This window comes from Sebastes fasciatus, chromosome 23, assembly GCF_043250625.1.
Source record: "Sebastes fasciatus isolate fSebFas1 chromosome 23, fSebFas1.pri, whole genome shotgun sequence".
Taxonomy (NCBI): domain Eukaryota; kingdom Metazoa; phylum Chordata; class Actinopteri; order Perciformes; family Sebastidae; genus Sebastes; species Sebastes fasciatus.
Genome location: NC_133817.1, coordinates 9,561,718 through 9,580,640, shown reverse-complemented (window position 1 = coordinate 9,580,640; position 18,923 = coordinate 9,561,718). Strand labels below are relative to the sequence as shown.

The window sequence follows — 18,923 nt, the reverse complement described above, 5'->3', positions numbered from 1 at the left end:
AACAATACAAGTAATACAAAGAGTTCACAATTTACAGAAAAAGAAAGAGAACATTAATTAAGGTTAAGATACACAAAATACTGTTGAGAAAGAAAAAAATAAAAGGAAAAATAAATATATGTTATTCAACATAACTAAAACAAATTATTTATTTCACAATTTTTAATCCTCATTAATCAACATAAACCACTCAAATCTGCCATGAGAGCGCTGATTGGCTGTCGAGTTGCATTGGGGCGTGCCGTCATTAAGTGTCATACATCTGATTGGTTGAGCTGCTCGTAGTGGGCGGGGCCTTACTGTAGCCTGTGCTGGCTGTCACACAGCAGAGAAGTTAAGACCATACATACGTTCAACAGTAGCAGTGAACAGGGATAGGCGTCGTTTAACCGGAGTTTTAAGTGGGATTTCCTTCGTTAATTGTCTCGAAATTGAAGAGTTTTCATAAAGGTGGCGTTAACAACGGATCGGTTTGTTTACTTGAGTAAAATGGAAACGTTTAAATGAGTTTTGGTGCCATACCGGTGGAGTAAAGCGAGTGTTTAGGAGAAGAGGAAGGAGGTCCCACACTGAGCAAACAGCGACTAATGCGAGCTCAGACACACGGAGGTAGCTTGGTTTGGAGGTCGTTTCAAGCTAAAACCTGTTCACTATCGGGGGTTTGGATGTGGCCGAATTTGAATCGAGGGGTTTTTCTTGCAAATGACGTGGAATAGCACGATGAGCAGTGGCTACAGTAGCTTGGAGGAGGACTCAGAAGAGTACTTTTTCACCGCCAGGACCTCTTTCTTCAAAAAACCTTCAGGAAAAGTCACAGTGAGCAAGGTAAACGCATTGCTTCTTTCAAAGACAACCTTCCTGTAAGCTGTTTGTGTCTTTTAGACAAGTAGAACAACTCTAAAAGTCAAGTTGTGTCAATCAGAAAGGTGCGTCCTGCAGAACTCCATTGAAAAATCTGTTAATTCAATATTCATTAGCTTACTAGCAAAAGCACATATGAGATAGAAACTAACTGAAGCACATTTTCTCTTGTTTAGTAGTCGTACTTGAATTCGGCATACATTTAGTTTTAAAAAAAATGCACCAATTTTGATTAAATTAGCACTTTTAGTGTTGGTTCACCTGTTGTGTCCCGTTACCTTCGCCATCAGAAGGGGGCGTCTCTCAGAACTCCATTCAAAAATCTGCTAAATCAATATTCATTAGCTTCCTAACAAAAGCACATATGATATAGAGATTAACTAAAGCCCGTTTTCTCTTGTTTAGTGGTCATACTTGAATTCGGCACCCATTTTGGTTAAATTAGCATTTTTAGTGTTTGTTCACCTGTTGTGTCCTGTTACCTTCACCCTGCAAAATCCACCATGCAGGTTGGCAGAGCTAGTTGTAAAAAACCCTCAGAAAAGTCACAGTGAGCAAGGTAAAACATGCTATTTCCTTTCAAGACAACCTTCCTGTAAGCTGTTTGTGTCTTTAAGACGAGTAGAACAACTAAAAGTCTAAATGTCTCAATCAGAAAGGGGCGTCCTGCAGAACTCCATTCAAAAATTGGTTAATTTAATATTCATTAGCTTACTAACAAAAGCACATATGAGATAGAAATTAACTGAAGCACATTTTCTATTGTTTAGTAGTCATACTTGAGTTCGGCATACATTTAGTTTAAATAAATGCACCCATTTTGTTAAATGAGCACTTTTAGTGTTGATTCACCTTTTGTGTGCTGTTACCTTCAACCTGCAAAATCAAACATGCAGGTTGGTAGAGCTAGTTGAAAAATGATTTTCTGGCGATGTTCTCCATGCCGAATTTAGCAGAGGAGCCTAAGGATTTGTAAAGTTGTATTTTTTTGTTTTACCTCTGACATTTGCTTGCCTATCAAGTAGGAAACCTTAAATCAACAGAATTGTTAGGCAGATGTTGGAGCAAGTTAAAGGAATATTTGCACAACAACCAGTTAATCCCCTTTTGACAGTTGCTAGGATTAGCATTGCATTTGACAATAAGTGTCTGTTGCAGATCAGTTATGGGGGGCTTAATATTAAGATTTAAATGGATGAATCAACAACAAAACATCTTAAAATACAGAAATTGGAGACTTTGATCAGCAGGCCAGTGGTTATTACCTCCAGAGACTCACATGAGTCCACCACAACCCCAACCTTGTGACCCAATTTGGCCTCAAACCAGAGTTTAAACAAGCCTAAATAAAATCACGCTTTCTTCGCCTACAGACGGAGAGAATTAGGTCTAGACTGGGTATTGGATTGAGTCAAAACATGCAGCTTTATCTAAAAAATTAGGTCACTCTTCAGGTCTTTGACTAAATACCGGCCTTCTACAGTCTTCAAGTGGCTCTCACTCACACTGATGTACTTGTACATGCACTCACACACATAGTCAGTGTCTCAGACAGTCGTGCAAACACAGCTGGTTTGTTCCACGCTTGCAATACTCAGCATACTGTAACAGAATCAAGCTATTCTTCTTCTCTGCCCACTTCGTGTGTGTATGTGTGTGGATTGCTTGCAGATTCTGCAGCAATGCATGACCCTTCACTTTTCCATAACGGGCCCTTTAACACAGGTCCTCATTCCTCACGGCAGTGTGTGTGGAGTGGATGCACAATGTGGTCCATACAGTGCTGCAAGAGAGAGGTCGTGACCTGTGGTGGTTTAAGCTGTGGCTCCGGACCTGAAATGGGACCCTGGCTCCTGTATGGTGGTTTCCCAACATGCCAGCAGTAATTACAACTAGAGAAGAGACGTGTCCTTTGGGAAAAAACGTGTGGGACTGCTGTATGAAATTACTGGTTTACTATCGGAAAATTGCGAGGTTATCGTGAGAGTCCATGTGTACTTATGTTTGCCACGGAGTTGTACTTCTACTACAGTAATGGATTACCTACCGGAGTTGGCTACAGTTAGGAAATGGTAACTGTAGTAAAGCTGGCAGGAAATGAAACTGAAATTGTTGTGTCAGCAAACACCAGCATACCCACTGTGACTGGTGGTCATTTAAAGATGTCCAAGATGGAAGAAGACACAACTTTCTTTTGCTTTTATGCACATTGCATTCAATTGCAAGACATCGTTAATTAGAGGCAACGCAATGTTGAGATCAGGGCTGCAAGTAATACGATTTCCATTATCTGTTGATTATGCCGATCGGCTTGGTGTGTCAGGGCCTTAACACCAGCACTCTGGCAACACATTGACATTATTTTTGACTAGAAAAAGGGACTTTAATCACAGAGTCTCCCAGGAGAGAGGAGACATTTCTCATTATGTTACCAGGCTGTAGTCCTAGTACGTCTTACTGTATGTGAAAGTGAAGTTTAATAAGCTGGAGTGTAAACAGAGAGAGATGGAGGACAAACAGAGACAGACACAAGGCAGACAGACTGATTGTGGATGGTCAAACAGTGAAATGAGATGTAGCAGACTGGCCAGAAGAGGATTTATCTCCATATCCTACACACGCACACGCACATACACACTCATACAGTGTTTCAGTGGTGACTGAAGCAGGGTTTATACCCGTCGTTCCCTACCAACACGCAGACACATTCTTGCCCTCGCTCGCCCACTCATCCACCTTCTAAATGTGTGAATGGTGTTTCTGTCGGGAAATGTCACACTGACCAGTGGGTCTGTGTGTCTGAAATAAAGGGTAATCCCACCCAACCCCCAGCACACACACACACACACACACACACACACACACACACACTGGACAGCTAAAGCAGCTCATCTTCAATTCAAATCATGCTGCCGGCAGACTGAAGGCTTACTGTATTCATCATCTTTCAGACATGATGTTTGGAGCTCATAGCCACGTTGCTTCCACTTCCACTGACACTGAATTAGTCTTATTTTTAACAACAACAATGATGAAATGTAGTCACATAACACTTATTTTAGAAAGTGCTTAACACTACGACATAAATCGACAAATATCCCTCCAGTCATGCATCAATATTAAGGCTTGTTCAGGGTGTCTGGCAGCATGCACTGGGACAAAGTAGGGAATACACACTTGACAGATCACTAGTGTTATTTTAGAGACAAACACACACACATACTCAATTTTACACCTATTTAGAATTTCCAGTTTAAATGGCACAACATGTGGATTGAAAATAAATAACTCCATTTAAGAAAACAAACGCAGAAATTATTGCCACAACAAATGGGTAAGTTTTTATATGGAGTATGGTATTATGTTGAGAACACAGTCTCGCAGCAGTTCGTGAAAAGGTCACGAAATTGAATCTATTTGATTTGTGTACATCGACACGAGTTTCCCCTTTTTTCGTGATGCTCGGCATGACTTTCAACAACTTATTTTTCGGGCTTTTTTCTACGAATGTCCAGCAACTTGTGACACACTTGTCAATTTCCGCTCCAGTCTTTTCAAAATAAAACTACTTAGGTTTAGGAAAAGATTGCGGTTTGGGTTTAAATAACTCTGGAAGTGCTGGAAGTTACATGACAAATACATCAACTTTAACTTGTGATTTCACACGGGACACAAACAGCAGACCTCATCCCTATGCGGCGTTCGCCACTCTTTATACTTCCTGTTTCACAATTACGTGGATTACATACAAATACATTTCGTGCTGACCATCACGAAAAAAATATGACATTCGTGTCTATGTACAGTACACGAATCAATACATTAACTTTCGAGACTATTTCACGAACTGCTGTGCGACTGGGCTGAATATTCATTATGCTCTCATGAGTACCGAGACAGCTCAAACTAGATAATAGAAATTATGTTGTATTTCAAAGCGGTTTGGTTTATTTTTACCTCAAAAATATTCATCCACATGGGGTCCTGACTGTGAGAAACTTCACATTTAAATTATTCCAGTGCACAGTTGAATAAAGTCCATGTGTTTTTACAGTAGTACCATCAATAATCCCAGTTTGCTGCTGCAGTGTGTGTTGGCTGTGTGCAGCTGTTGTTTTCTGTACAGAAAATTTAACGGAGTTTGCTCTGACAGTGCTTGTGTTGTGCCTGTGTAATGGATGGCTGTCAGCAGTTGGTTCTTCACTTACCAGTGTCCGCTGACCATGAATAAGTTAATATACAGTATACTAGTGTTGGGTATCTAGAGCTGTGTCCTTATCTGGAACTTCTTCCAGATTCTTAGAAACCAGGGACACATTACGAAACCTTCAATTATACTTATTGATTCCTAAAAGAGAAGTTTGGACTCGCGCTCTATGTCTAAATCACTGTTTATGCATTCATCAATATACTTGCATAGTATTCCTAATATGGCAGCTCAGATAGTGCTCAAAAGTGTGCAAAAATAGTTGCAAGGAGGACGTTTGTCTACAGCCTGGTATAAAAAATCTGTGACAAGTTTAAAACAGTATACATTCAACAGGATGGAGATATTTTTGAAATTATTTTACCTTTTTACCAAAATGAAACCCAAAGCACCTCCTCACATGTGGCAAATTACTGTTTTGGCAGCTTGAATCTTTGGAAATGAAGGTGTTTTCCATCTTCCACTTGCAGTATTTTAGTTTCTTTTCTCTGAGTATCAAGTACATAAAACTGGCATCGAATGCCTGGTCATGATCCTAGCCTTGTTTACAAACTTCTTCGACTTGTTCTTCTTGTTCTTCTTGTTCTTCTTGTTCTCTCTCATTCCTCTTCTTGTTCTTGTTCTTGTTCTTGTTCTTCCTTCTACTGTATCTGAGTGTGTAGATGATGCGCTTGTTAAGTCAATGAAAGCAATTTGGCTTCTTATTGTCAGCCGATCGTTTATCTGCAATAATTTCATTATCGGAATAATACATAATAATATATATTTCCTAGTATCGGCCGATAATTTATCGGGCCTGATGATTGTGTACGGCTACTAAGTGTTTGGACAACATTTACCATTTGAGAGCTTTGGCTTCTTTTGAAATTAAATAAATGTTTTTGTACAAAACATGTCCATATTCCTATAAGAATCTCAGTCTAAACCGTCATCTTATATGCACAGTCTATGCAATATACCACTTACTGTAAAAAAAGATTAAATTCAAACGTTCAGTTTGAGGGTATGAGCTATATCATGAAGCATTAACCCCGTCACTCTCTCAGTGCATCAGTCTCGACCACTCAATCACCGCCTTTTAAATCAGCTTAGCTGCAGTATTATATGACAGCATTAATGTTGGCCCATCACAGGAACTTTGCGTGCGTCAATCTGGAAAAAGGAAGTGGTATTTCCTCCAGTTTTCCCAGTAAAAGAAATGAAGTGCAGGCTGTTTGCTTTAAAAAGACTTGAAGCCAACTGTCATCATAATGTAGAGTAATAACGGGAGGTTATTGACTGCTAAGTCCCTCCCAGAGCTGATAGATTTATGGTGTTTACCTGACTGCACCCTGCAGCCTCTCCAGGTGTTTTCCATTATGTCACTTCTGTTTGTTTTTAGACATATTTACAGTGAGTCTGTGTGCTTCTTGATAAGTTTTTTACGGCATATTTATGTAATCTCTGCACGCATTAAAGTGAGGTCATTCTCCACTCTTGAGCTAAGATTTCCAGCTTCCTTATCCGTCGCTGTGGGAAAAGGACCTCATGGTTTATTATCTCCAAGGGTAACTGATAGACAGACTGACTACCACGGTGGTAGACGGATTCAGATCTTATCACAACCTCTGTTTCTTTCACTTGCTCAGTAAACCACTGTATGACCTCACCAACCAGCTTAATGTTTGAGCAAACCTCTGCAGACTTTGTACGTTCTTTTACCTGCCAACTGAAACTGTTGTTCAAACACAATTTGAGCTTTGATCGCGTGTTTGTCATTTATGTTTCATCTCCTGTTGCACAAGGTTTATAGCTTGTCACTGTTTGCATTTGTTCTTGGGTTATGACTACATCAAGCAAAGAGTTTTGATGTTAATCTAATAAATTTAGAAGGAAAACTGGAAATGTATTTTGATTTAAAACACCTCGGGAACACTTTGAATCCACATCTGCCCTTTCTCACATTCTCCCTCTCTAGATTTCCTTCCTCTGTCTGTCCAACCTCACCCTCGCATCCTCTATCCTCTTCTTTCTCCTCCCTTCATCCTGGTTCCTCCTCCATTGTTATGTCACTTCCTGTCTGTTCTCAGCTCTCCATCCTGTTCTCTCAACACCAACGAGGCCACCCAGGTCTGGTTGTTGTTATAGCCATACTGATTCTCAGTAGTGCACCTTGCTGATTTGAGGCATTGATTCAATCTATGACTCTTTTTTTGTCCAACATCTTCTCAGTTCAATTAGTTTGAATTTCCAGTTTTGTCTTGGCAGCAGCCTTCTGTCTGATACTGTATCTATAAGCCTGCGAATGTGAGTTTGAGTTGTTGTCCTTGGCCGTCTTTGACCTTATAAAGACTATTAGGCCACATCCACTGATGCAGATTAAACTCATGACCCACTACACATTGAACCTCTTTCTAAAACCTGTGAATTAAGTCTCAAACGTATCCTTAGTTTCCTTAAAGAACACGTAATGTGCAGTCCATCTGTTTATTGGAAACAATGGGAACAAAAAAGGATTTAACTAGAGTCCGTCTTTAGTCTGTGATTATAGCTTCCTCAGTGAGAGGCCACAGGTTGGTTGTCTGGTAGATCAAGCATTGTGTGTATGTGTCTTTATGTGAATTACAGTTGTGTTTAAAGTCCTTTCAGTCAACCTTTACAGTGTTTAGACTCACAACACTACCATGCCAACCATAAACACAGTCAGTGTTAGATCTCTCTCTGTCTCGATGTCCATGAGGGCCGATTATACTGCATGAACCTTGATCAACCGGTTGCTCAAAGTAGTTTTAGTTTAATTGACCTGCAAGAACACATTTAGCAAATGAAGAAAAAACATCCCTGCAGTGTTGTATGGAAACATTTTCCTCCTTCTCTTTCCTCACAATGGTGTCAGTCTATATTATAGCTGTAGGTGAACTTTGCCTCAACCTGCCCAGAAGAACGTCATTGCTCTGACATTAATTTTTTTGTGTCCATCGATGGTCGTAAAGCTGCTTCAGAAGTTTTTTTACACTATGACAGGAATTTAATTTACATTTAATCTGCATAGTTTGCTACAAAGTGGGTTTTGCATCTAGGTTACAACATGAGAAGTTGCGGTGAAGCCTGGCTATACTTTGGTTAAAAAGCCTTTAAGAAAAGGCATGCTGTGGTTTAACTCTTATGCCATACTAGTGGACGGCAAAGTCGGTCGGGCTGGGTGACGCAGCAGAGCAGACGGCTACCAGGTAGCGACCTGAGACGGCACTCACCTGTCACTCAAAGTGGCCATGCCCCTAAATTATGCCTAACTTTCAGCCTTGATATGATTTAAACAGGTGAATTATATAAATATTCACCCGCTGTACTGTTGTCAAGAACGAGGAAATTAGCTATAGAGACCAAAACCGTTTTTTGTACCAGGCTGTAAACCTGTTTATTTCTGCTGTAAAGTCACTTCCGTGTTGACTTCATTTCTCAGGACCAAAGGTTGCTGCTTGGCTTTAACACACACTGACGGGAATAAATATTTACAAGGGCCTTCTGCATTGTACTTACTTAACTGTAGATATCAAATTGAATCAACTAAAAAGTAAAGAATGAATGTCAAATATCAAACACAGGTTTACTTCATTACTTTGCACGTACTGTATGATATCAGTCAATCTTGAGCCAACACAGTTATGTGTCTGCATTTGTGTTGCTGGTGTCCCTGTTGACTGTCTGCAGGTTACATAATGCTTTTTATGAGACTCTTTTAGCCTTTCCCGTCTCTCCTTCGCTCTGCTTTTCCAAAGGAAACATTAAGTGGAATTGTTCTAAACTGCGCGGCCCTCGCTATCTCTTCAAACAGAACCAGAGTGCTTTTATGCCTGGAAACACACGCACACGCACACGCACGCACGCACACACACACACACACACACACACACACACACACACACACACACACACACACACACACACACCTCCTGTAACACAGCATTGGGCTGTTGTATAATAAGATAAATCTGCCTTTGAGAGGCACCTGCGTCATGGAGAGTATGAGGTGTTTGTCAGGACTTTAATGTGTGTGTGTGAGGGGGAAAAGGGAAAGTTGGAAAGGATGTATATCTATAAGGATGCATTCAAGATACAGTATATCGGCCTATAATGCCTTTGGAATGGTCAAATAAAAAAGTAAATTAATCAAAGTGTTGTCCTTTTATCAAGCACAAATGCCAAACATTTACTTCTTCCAGCTTCTCAAATGTGAAAATCTGCTGCTTTTGTGTTTTATGTCATTCTAAATTTGGACAAAACTAGCAATTTCAACAGGTCACCTTGTATTTCTCACTATTTTCTGACATTTTATAGACCAAATGATACAGTCAGACAGATTAATAGCCACTTAAAATACCCATTCGTTTCAGCACTACAATAATAGTCTATATTTATACAGTCCTACTGGCCTTGTGTGTCTTGTGGACAGTGTTGATGAATCACACAACCAGCTGCTTTAAACAGACTCTCTACTGTACTGTACTCTGTGAACAGGTGGTCAACTGGTTTCTAAACCGTCCCCCCGTCTCCTCCTCTTTTCCTTCCCCCTCTTCGCTTTACTTCTCTGGAGAAACTGACCACCTGTAGCATCATATTACAAGGTCAAAGGGCACCAGACGGGAGGCGTAACCTGTCTTGTAAGGGCACTAAAGAACTGTATTTTTACTTTTCACCAGCAATAGCAGACATTCCTTTAAGTTCATCATGCTATTAGTGGTGTTTTTCTTTATTTTGATTTACAGTTTGTTTTTGTTTGAATATATTTGCTTGACATGGCAGGACTTCACAGCCTCCAAATGCAGAAATATGTCGGTACTGCTAATTAGAGTATATTACATCAATGTATCCTCATACAACGGTTCATATGATATCTTACAAAAAGTTATTCCTCATTTTTCGTGTATTTTCCTATGAATATCCAGCAACACGGGACATGTCAATTTCTGTTCCGGTCTTTTCAAAGTAAACTTCCGTCTTCCGTCGGTAACAAAACTACTTAGTTAGGTTTAGGAAAAGATTGTGGTTTGTGGCGTAACTTAAGTACGGAAGTTACGTGACAAAAACAACTTAGTTAGGTTTAGGAATGGATCCACTTGGTGAGGTTTAGGCAACAAAACGACTTGGTTGGTGGTTTAGGAAAAGATCATGGTTTGAGTTAAAATAACTCCGGAAGTAGCGTTACTTAAGTTACGTTATATTGGTAAAATCAAGGATTGGTATCTGCGTACTTCCCTGTATCTAAAACCTGATATAGAAAAGATGTATTCCACAGAATACAGTATGCTTTTTCTGAATAGTTTCAGTGTTGTTTAGTAAAAGCAGTGGATCATCCTTCTCTCAAAGTTTAGAAGTTTAAATGTTTTTTGATGCTGACAATGTGTAATTATCTAAGTGTGCTTGTATAAAAGTGAGTGGTTCTTCCTGCCCAGCCTCCTCTGAGTTTATATGATCAGTAATGAACCATGTGTTGTGTTGGTTGGTCTCATGCTCTGTGAGGCATCCCGTCACATACCAGTCTTCACTTAGAAGCTCATCTGGGAGCAGTTTAGACCGGCTGTGTTCTCCGAGCAGACCATTATCACCAAACCACAGCGCTCTTTGGCGGTTTGGTGCTCTGCTTGATGTGCAGAGGAGAAAGTGAGAGTCTAATGATGATAAATAACAAGACAGGTTTACTGAACGTGTGCGTTGATGTGTTGAAGACCACCATCTCGAAAGATTTCTGGTGTGAGAGTCAGTGTTGTGGTTGGAGAGGAAGAGGTTTTTGGAAATGCTTTGTTGTTATGAACGTGTGAGCAATGTTTCCTACTTAATTCAACATGTTATTAATCAGAGGTAGACCTATGAGTTAGACGGACAGATGTCATCTGATATTTGCGCACTTCAGATAAAGTGTATTATCGTATATGTCGGCCGATTAGTAACAAGAAACTGCAGCACAGAAATGTCAAACATATGTTTGAGGTATATTGTCTCCATTATACTGTTTGTCCACCAGAGATGGATCAGTACACATACAGTAGACAAAAATGTTTGTTTTACAGCTGAAAAAATTAGCATGAAATCAATTCATCAACGGCAAATCAATCGCAACAATTTTGATAATCATTTTAGTAATCGATTCAAGAAAAAAACAGTATTTTGCCTTCTCTAAGGTGAAGATTTTTTGCTTTTCTTGTACAGCAGCGTTTTTCTGCAACCACGACAAAAAAAATTTGTCATAACATACCAACTTATCTCGTTATAACGAGAAAAGTTTGTTTTAACAAGATCTGTCGGTTTTGTGACAAGATATAGTGATATGTTGTTATAACAAGACAAGTTTCTTATAAAAAATGAATCATTTGGTATCAAATAATAATAATGATATTGATCATTCGTTTTTTTTTCTTTTATTGGGGGGTATTTATTATTATCATTATTATTAATCATTTTCATTTGATTTTTTTCAGTTTTGTTTTGAATTACGTAAATTAAAAACAAATATTTTAATGCACATCTTTAAAATCATTATTAGTAATAATTTTATTAATTTAATTTGTTTTTTATTTTTTCAGTTTGTTTTGAATTATGCAATTAAAAAAATAAATAATTTCCAATGTACATCTTTAAAACCAATGAAATTTTATCAAAAAAGTAGTAATAATAATATTTAATGAGAAAATATGTTAGAATAATATTAAATATATCTTGTAAAATCAAGAAAAAAATATTTTTATAATGACAAACTGAGCAACTATTATTTTGTCATGGTGGCAGCATACACTTCCGTAGTTTTTTATGTGGTAAACTGAATATATTTGGTTTTTGGACTTTTATTGAATGTGTTAGCTTGTGTGGTGGGCATCATTTGCTATTTTATGGTATTTTATAGACCAATTAGAACCATTATAGAGTGATTAAATGAGAAAAATAATCAACATTGACAGCCCTAGTTTGTTTATCGTTATTTATTGGGTGTTATCATCATTTAAGTCTCAAATATCTGCCTCAAAAATTCAGTATTGGTCTGGCGATCTTATAGAGGTATTTTTAATTAAAATTTAAAACACAGAACTTTAAAGTTACGACTTTTAGTCCTTTTATTGTGATATAAAAATGGAGAAACTTTGCTAATTTATAAACATTGTTGTTATATGTAGGCAATGTATTCAGACTCGAAAACAATGTGAAGCAGTCAGTGTTATTGCAGCATTCCTCACACCCCACTCATCCCATCATAACATTCATAATGTTAGGCTTACACATAATGACGGCGTATAGACTGACAGACTGGCGTGCCAAATAACCATCATCCTGTGTGTCATTAGTTGTTTCATGATGTGACACTTAAAATGGGGCAACTATCCCACACTGAACTCACACACTTTTCCAACTAGAAACCTTGAAGGTCTGCGGGTTCTGGTTCTGGACGGTGCTGGCTGATCATTATGTTGATGTGTGTGGTGGGTTTGAACATTAGGGTGGTTGGATATCTGTTGTTTTGGTTAGCTTGATGTGGGAATATGTGTTTTTGTGTTTGGGTGTGTGTTCTCTTTCTAATGGGATTTTCCACTGTTGCAGAGAGGTGACTAGAGCGACATTATAGTCATTATTACACCCACACATCTCACAGGTATTGTTTCCATTATCAGGCCTCGTACAGACACACCTGCCTTTGACATCCTCATTGTGTCCATTGTATCACAGCAACGACCTGTGGTACTCTGATACCACATTATGTAATTTAGGGCTCACTTTTTCACACGCCTAAGAGTACTAAAACTATGGACACCTTGTATTTTATACAAGGCGTTCTAAAACGCCTTGTATAAAATAAAGGATAATTATAAGCAAGCTTTCGAGTCATGCTTTAGCCAGCATGCACATTACCATGGCCCTGGCCAACCTTAATTTGGTCAATTACACCTGTGTTTAGCCAGCAATTACATGTCAAAATGGATGAATTAAAAGAACTGGATACAGCGTTGGAGGCGGGCCCCGGTCATTCCTGAGAGTTGATCATTGGCGCACAAAGCTTAAATGGCTCGACTTCCGTCTGGAAAAGTACCCAGATCTTGGCGGAGTAGCATCCGCTCGGTCACATGACTTGGTCACGGGGTCCCAACGTCACGCCGTCGTCGCGGCTTGCGCTCCGGCCTCGGTCTGGGTCTCACTCACATGAACGGAGGAAGGGAAATAACTCTGGATTCAGCTATTAGTTTGTTTTTACAACTTTAAAAACAGACTATTAGAGTTTTCGTACTGGGGAGTTGATTCACCTAAAAAAAATGATCCGCTGAGTTATAGACGTCTCTTTCCCAATGCAAGTCTATGGGAAAAAGTATTTTTGGGCCCAATGCATCACGTCACTGACACGGAAGTTGCAGTACCGCCGTTTGGCCACTACGAAAGTCCAGATCGACGACCTGCGCACTTCCTGGCGGCTTGCTATACACTTTGCGGAAACCTTGTCCATAAGCTTGTTAGTGGAATATGCTAATCATTAGCATGTTAGCAGCATCCTCTGGGGACCACGAATGTTTCTGCTAAACTTCATAGCAATCAATTAAATAGTTGAGACATTTCACTCCATTCACACTGCTGGACCAACATTTCCATCTCTAGAGTCGTGCTACTTGTCTGACTAAAAATACAATAGCTGTGGTTATGTGTTGTGTTTTTGTATTTGAGTTTTTCCGTATACGCTGTGTGGGTCGTAAAGGACTGAGGGTGTCGTATACTGTACAGATTATAAAGCCCCCTGAGGCAAATTTGTGATATTGGATTATATAAATGAAATTGACTTGACATGTGAAAGTAGCATAGATATAAAACTGTTTTATATGGTGGTGTCATGTTGGGATAAAGTGAGTCATAGATATAAAACTGTTTTATATATTTATGGTAGCATGTGACATAATGTAGACTGGGGGAGTATAAAAGTGTAGTAATATGTGGGATGTGTATATATGTTCACAGAGAGTTGACAAAGTGTTGTAAACACATGCATTAATATCTGTTTGCGGTGTTTGAGCAGCCTACAGTGGCTCTGTATAGACTGAGGCTCATTTAGTAATGAAGTTGTCAGATGTGATTGATGGTGACTGGCTCCTTCTTCCGTTGCTTCATAACTGACTCATGGAGGCTGTTCGGTAGAGTGAACCTTGTTTTCATTACTACAGTTTTGTTTGTTTCCTATTGCTTTCTTTGGCTGAATTTCTTTAAATCATATTTAGTCTTTTTGTGGTTTCCTAGGAGTTGAACCGTGTCATTAAAAAAACTGTTAACGATGCTGTTTTTTGACATGAAAGTTGATGATGTAAGTCTTTGGATTCAGGATTGTTGTAGTTTTGTAACATAACATTAATCTTAAGAAGTCATTTTAGTAAACGCAGTGAGTTTTTAAGTGTTGAGCAATCCCCACAGGCTTGTATGTACATGTGTGTGTACGTGACGTTCTCAATGTACAACTCTGCTCATTATTAGGTCTGTAGATAGATGCATATTTACAACTGTGAGCCCAGAAACAGATTGTAGAAAATTCATTATCCTGTGCTATAGCAGCTTGTAACTGTCCATTAATTGATCAGAATATTGTGACTCCCTCTCTTTGTATTTGACATGTCAGGATTTATGTCCTACTACACAATTACAGAGGTAGAATATAATAATTATGTAGTGCTTTTACTCGATTAATCACCCATTTGCTCATTTATCTTGCAAAAACTCCAAACAATCTCTGGCTCAAATGTGAGGATTTTCTATTTTTCTCTCTTTTATTTTGTTGTAAATTAACTATCCTTGGGTTTTGGACTGTTGCTCAGACAAAACAAGCTATATTGAAGATATTTGTCAGTATTTTCCCACACTTTATAGACTAAATGATGGAAGATTAATATGAAAAACAGTCATTATCATTACCCAACATGAATGTACTGTATTTACTGCTGTTCTGCTTTCTGAGGAATGAAACTCACCAGAGGAAGTCTGGCTTGTTGTTGGCTCACTGTTCTCAAACACACTTATACAAATATACACACCTCTGTTCTTCCACCAAGGTCAGAGTCACGAAGTTTCATCATCTCAACCCACTCATTCTTACTCACTTCCCACACGATACAACACACACCTCTCTGGAACCGTTGCTCAATTCTTCTGCTGGTAACTAATGTGTGCACAGACTCATTTCTTCGACCTTTTCTTTTACTGTTTGTATTTTGCAATCAGGAACGACTGATAATCAAACATGAATTCACTGTGTTTGTGGGAGACATTTGGCTAAGCAGTGTCTTTGCCCTGTTTTTAATGAAAGCCATTTTTCAGTTTTAATGAGGACATTTCTCAGCAGGCAGTTTAGAGAGCGTCTCCAGTGTGAGCTGACCATCAGTGTGGTCGGACATGTTTTTAATGTTATATTTATCTCCAAAGCAACCAAATTAACTGCACGACTAGCAGCTGCGTTTGAAAAGAGGCAGCTAGGGACACTTGTTAAACATGATGTCAGAATATTACTAAAGATAGAAAATCCGTTTTGGTTATGAGAAAGAAGTTTTCCTGATATTTCTTCCTTCTCTTTTGTCTACCTCTCTCCTGTATGTTTCTTCTCCGTCTTCACATACTCATTCTGTACTTGTAATCAGTCTTTTCTTTATTATTGCTTTTTTCTCTTCCTTCCTCATCCTTCTTCACATTTTCCACCCTAGTTTTTCTCTTCCTCTTTCTTCTAACATCCTCCTACCTCCCACTTTTTTGTCTTTGCTTGTGTCTTCTTCTTCTTCTTTTACCTCGTCTTTGTTGCTGTTGGTACAGGTCTTGATATAGGACCACCCAGCCCTCCTAACAAGCCTGTCTGTGGTCTCCTCTCAGACTCCTGAACCGTAACTGTGCGTCCTGTTCTGTGCCGTCCATGTTCCCGTGTTGTACTTACTGATCCACTCTGGAAACATACAGACCGTACTGCAGGCTGATGTCAGCAGTCCTCTCGGGTTCACATCATTGTGTCAAGCCTTGCTTCTTGTCTCTATGCGGTCCAGCTGGTTTAGTCTACAGGTTTCACTCCTCTGTTTGCAAAGACAATAGCATCGTTTTCCTCTTTTCTTCTCTTCTGAAGACAAAGCTGACAGTTTTAGTACAATTTTGAGGTACTTGTGCTTCAGTATTCCCAGTAGGAGTGTCTTCTTCCAAAGAAATTCACTCTACTAACATACGATTTTGTTGAATTTCTCCACAAAGAATCACACATAAGCACCACTTTAATCTTGTGTTTACCAGAGATGTGCTCATAAGTTTCTTAGAAATACGTCATTCAGCATGTAAAAAGCATAAAAAATGACTAATCGACCAAAGAAATCTTAGTCAACTAACGCCAAAACTACCGGCAGCCGTAATTTCCAGTTTCTGCTACTTTATACGTCTACTCTACTACAATTCACAGTGAAATATTGTGAGATTTACTCCACTACATTGTTTGGAAATCTTTGGTTATTTGGCAGATTCACATTGAAAATACTGAATATAATCAACAAATTAATTATGATGGATAAAGATGAGACTTTAGCAGCTGCAACATTAATGTAATGTTTATATTAATGCATCAATAATTATAATACAATAATATAATTTTAATTATTATGAAATGGGCCATGCTTTTACCCAAGTACAATCTTGTTTGCAGGAATATTTCTACACTGTGGTATTGCTACTTTTACTTAAGTAAGTACTTCTTCCACCACTGCTAATATTGATATATGAGAGTAACAAGAATCAAATAACAGTGTATTAATAGCTTATATTCACTTTTAAGATACATATTTTTGCAAGGATACCTCAAATTAGAGGATCTATACTTCCTTGGGTCCCTTTTAGATCTTGTTTTTTGAAGATTATTTCGTGCAGATTAGTTTTAGATGAGTTTTCCACAAGTTTGTTTTCGATTTGTGCAAAAAATTTTGACCTGTGAAGACCTCTACCTCAAATGTTGTTAGAAAAAGTCTGTGACAATGTACTTACAGATGCAGGATGTTTTATAGTTAAACCAAAAAGTGTCATTGTCAAAGACTGTGAAGATAAAAGAGAACAGTACGTTCTGAACAGTGAACTTTGTTGAAAATTAAAATGACAACTAACTAAAATGCAAACAAACAGCAAGAAAAATAAGTAGCAAATAAACATAAAATGCAATAAAATGTTAACTAAAACTGTCGTTCATATCTGCCCATTCCAACAATTATACTAATATTTGATCAGGCCATCAGGTGTGTTTGGTTACGTATTGCTTAACTGATCATTGTTATTAACGGGGAGCATAAATGCTGAATTCTTACAAGCAAGACATGTTGATCAAATGTTATATAAGTATTTAGAATTTTATTAACTTTATCTGTATTTTTACGATACATTATTTGCTAGTTTTAGTGTTCTAACTGATGTTTCATATTGAAAACGCTGTGAATAACAAGAGAAAGACAGCTTCAAACCAAAAACACAGTTGTCTGTTTCAGCCCTGAATCCCGTGATGTCACCCAGGTGTAAATTAAAATGCGGTTACAAAAGTTACGTTATAGAAAATAGACAGCTGTGGTTACTGAAAGGCTTATAAAGTAGTTGGCACTGCATAACACGGATGGATAGATCTATAAAAGGCTTTAACAAGGCTGCACTGTGTCTACTGTATATGAGCTTCCATTAACTCGGGAATGTCCACTTAAGAAGAGGAGTTTGTTTCTGTCCATTAGCCGAGGATTATAGAGGAAAGGTGTGAGCACTTCCACTTGTACAGCAGCACATGTATGTGGCGTTGTACGTGCATGCGTGTGTAGTACTGTGTACCCATTAGTGCAGGAATGCTGGGAGGAAAGGTGTGGCCGATCTCGACTTCCCCCCGTGGACTCAACAGGAAGTAACATAGAAAGGGAGCGAGGGTGAGGAGGGTAGAAAAATGGACATAAGATGGATTTAAAGGATGGAAAAACCAAGAAAGTTGATCGTATATGGATTAAAAATGTCACCAGAGATTTTATGTAAGGTGCTTATGTTTGAGGATTTTGCAGAAAGGCTCTATAGGAATATTTTTTTAGGTTTTGCTGAAGGAAATTTGGTTATTTTACCTTAAGGAAAAAGCTTGGGAACCGCTGATCTAACCAGTATAAACTGTCTTGTTAATGTTTTGCTAAATAAAATGACCTTTACTTTGGTCAGTTCAATCATACATAGCTTAGAGGAAGTAAGTCAACACAGAGATTGAAATAAAATGTCTTTCTTGTCCTTTAAAATGTAGGTTAGATATAGTTAGCACAGACAAACCACCGTGTTTAGTCTACCAATAACACACAAACACACTGTCCACTGCTTTAGGGTCTATTGAGATGAGCTAGACTTGTTTTGTCTGCACACACTTACATGGTGATGTCATCTATTTACAGACAGGGGATGCAGACGAGTGTGACAGTGTTTAACAAAGGCAGGAATGCTGCAGGTGTGTGTGATAAAAGTCTGAAGAAATAAAAGACAGACTAAACTTTAACTACCAGGGTTATTCTTGAAACAGCAGTCAGGGAACAGGGAGACTCTGATAAAACTTTATCTCTGTCTATTTTCTCTTTTGTTTCTATCTTGTAACTTTTTATTTTCTCTTTTTCTTCTGCTTTTTCCAGCGTTTACTGGTAGATCTGGTGAGCAGAGTCTGTTCTGCTTTTTAATGCTCGTCTGCTCTATGCAACAAGTGTAGTATGGAGACAGGAAATCTAATTTAATTGCCTTAAATATTAAATCAAATGTTTAGAACTGGCAGTTTTTATACTTATAGTAGTCCCATTCTAGAGCTGGGCAATTAGAGGACAAAAATCTGCTGTCATAACAGGAGTATTTGGTT

At 38.5% G+C, this 18,923-nt stretch overlaps 1 protein-coding gene across 3 annotated transcripts in view; it reads left to right on the top strand.

The window, feature by feature from the left end:
* rassf3 (Ras association domain family member 3) overlaps positions 1 to 18,923 on the top strand; it is a 66,949-nt gene that overhangs the window by 30,541 nt on the left and 17,485 nt on the right. Inside the window, exon 1 of one of the 3 annotated variants that reach the window (XM_074626211.1) lies at positions 339 to 825. The exons of the other annotated variants lie outside the window; for them this stretch is intronic. Coding sequence (XP_074482312.1) covers positions 703 to 825 — 123 coding nt within the window. The 5' untranslated portion in view covers positions 339 to 702. Of the gene's footprint in view, positions 1 to 338; positions 826 to 18,923 lie in introns of those variants that run through there. 3 annotated transcript variants of the gene reach the window in all.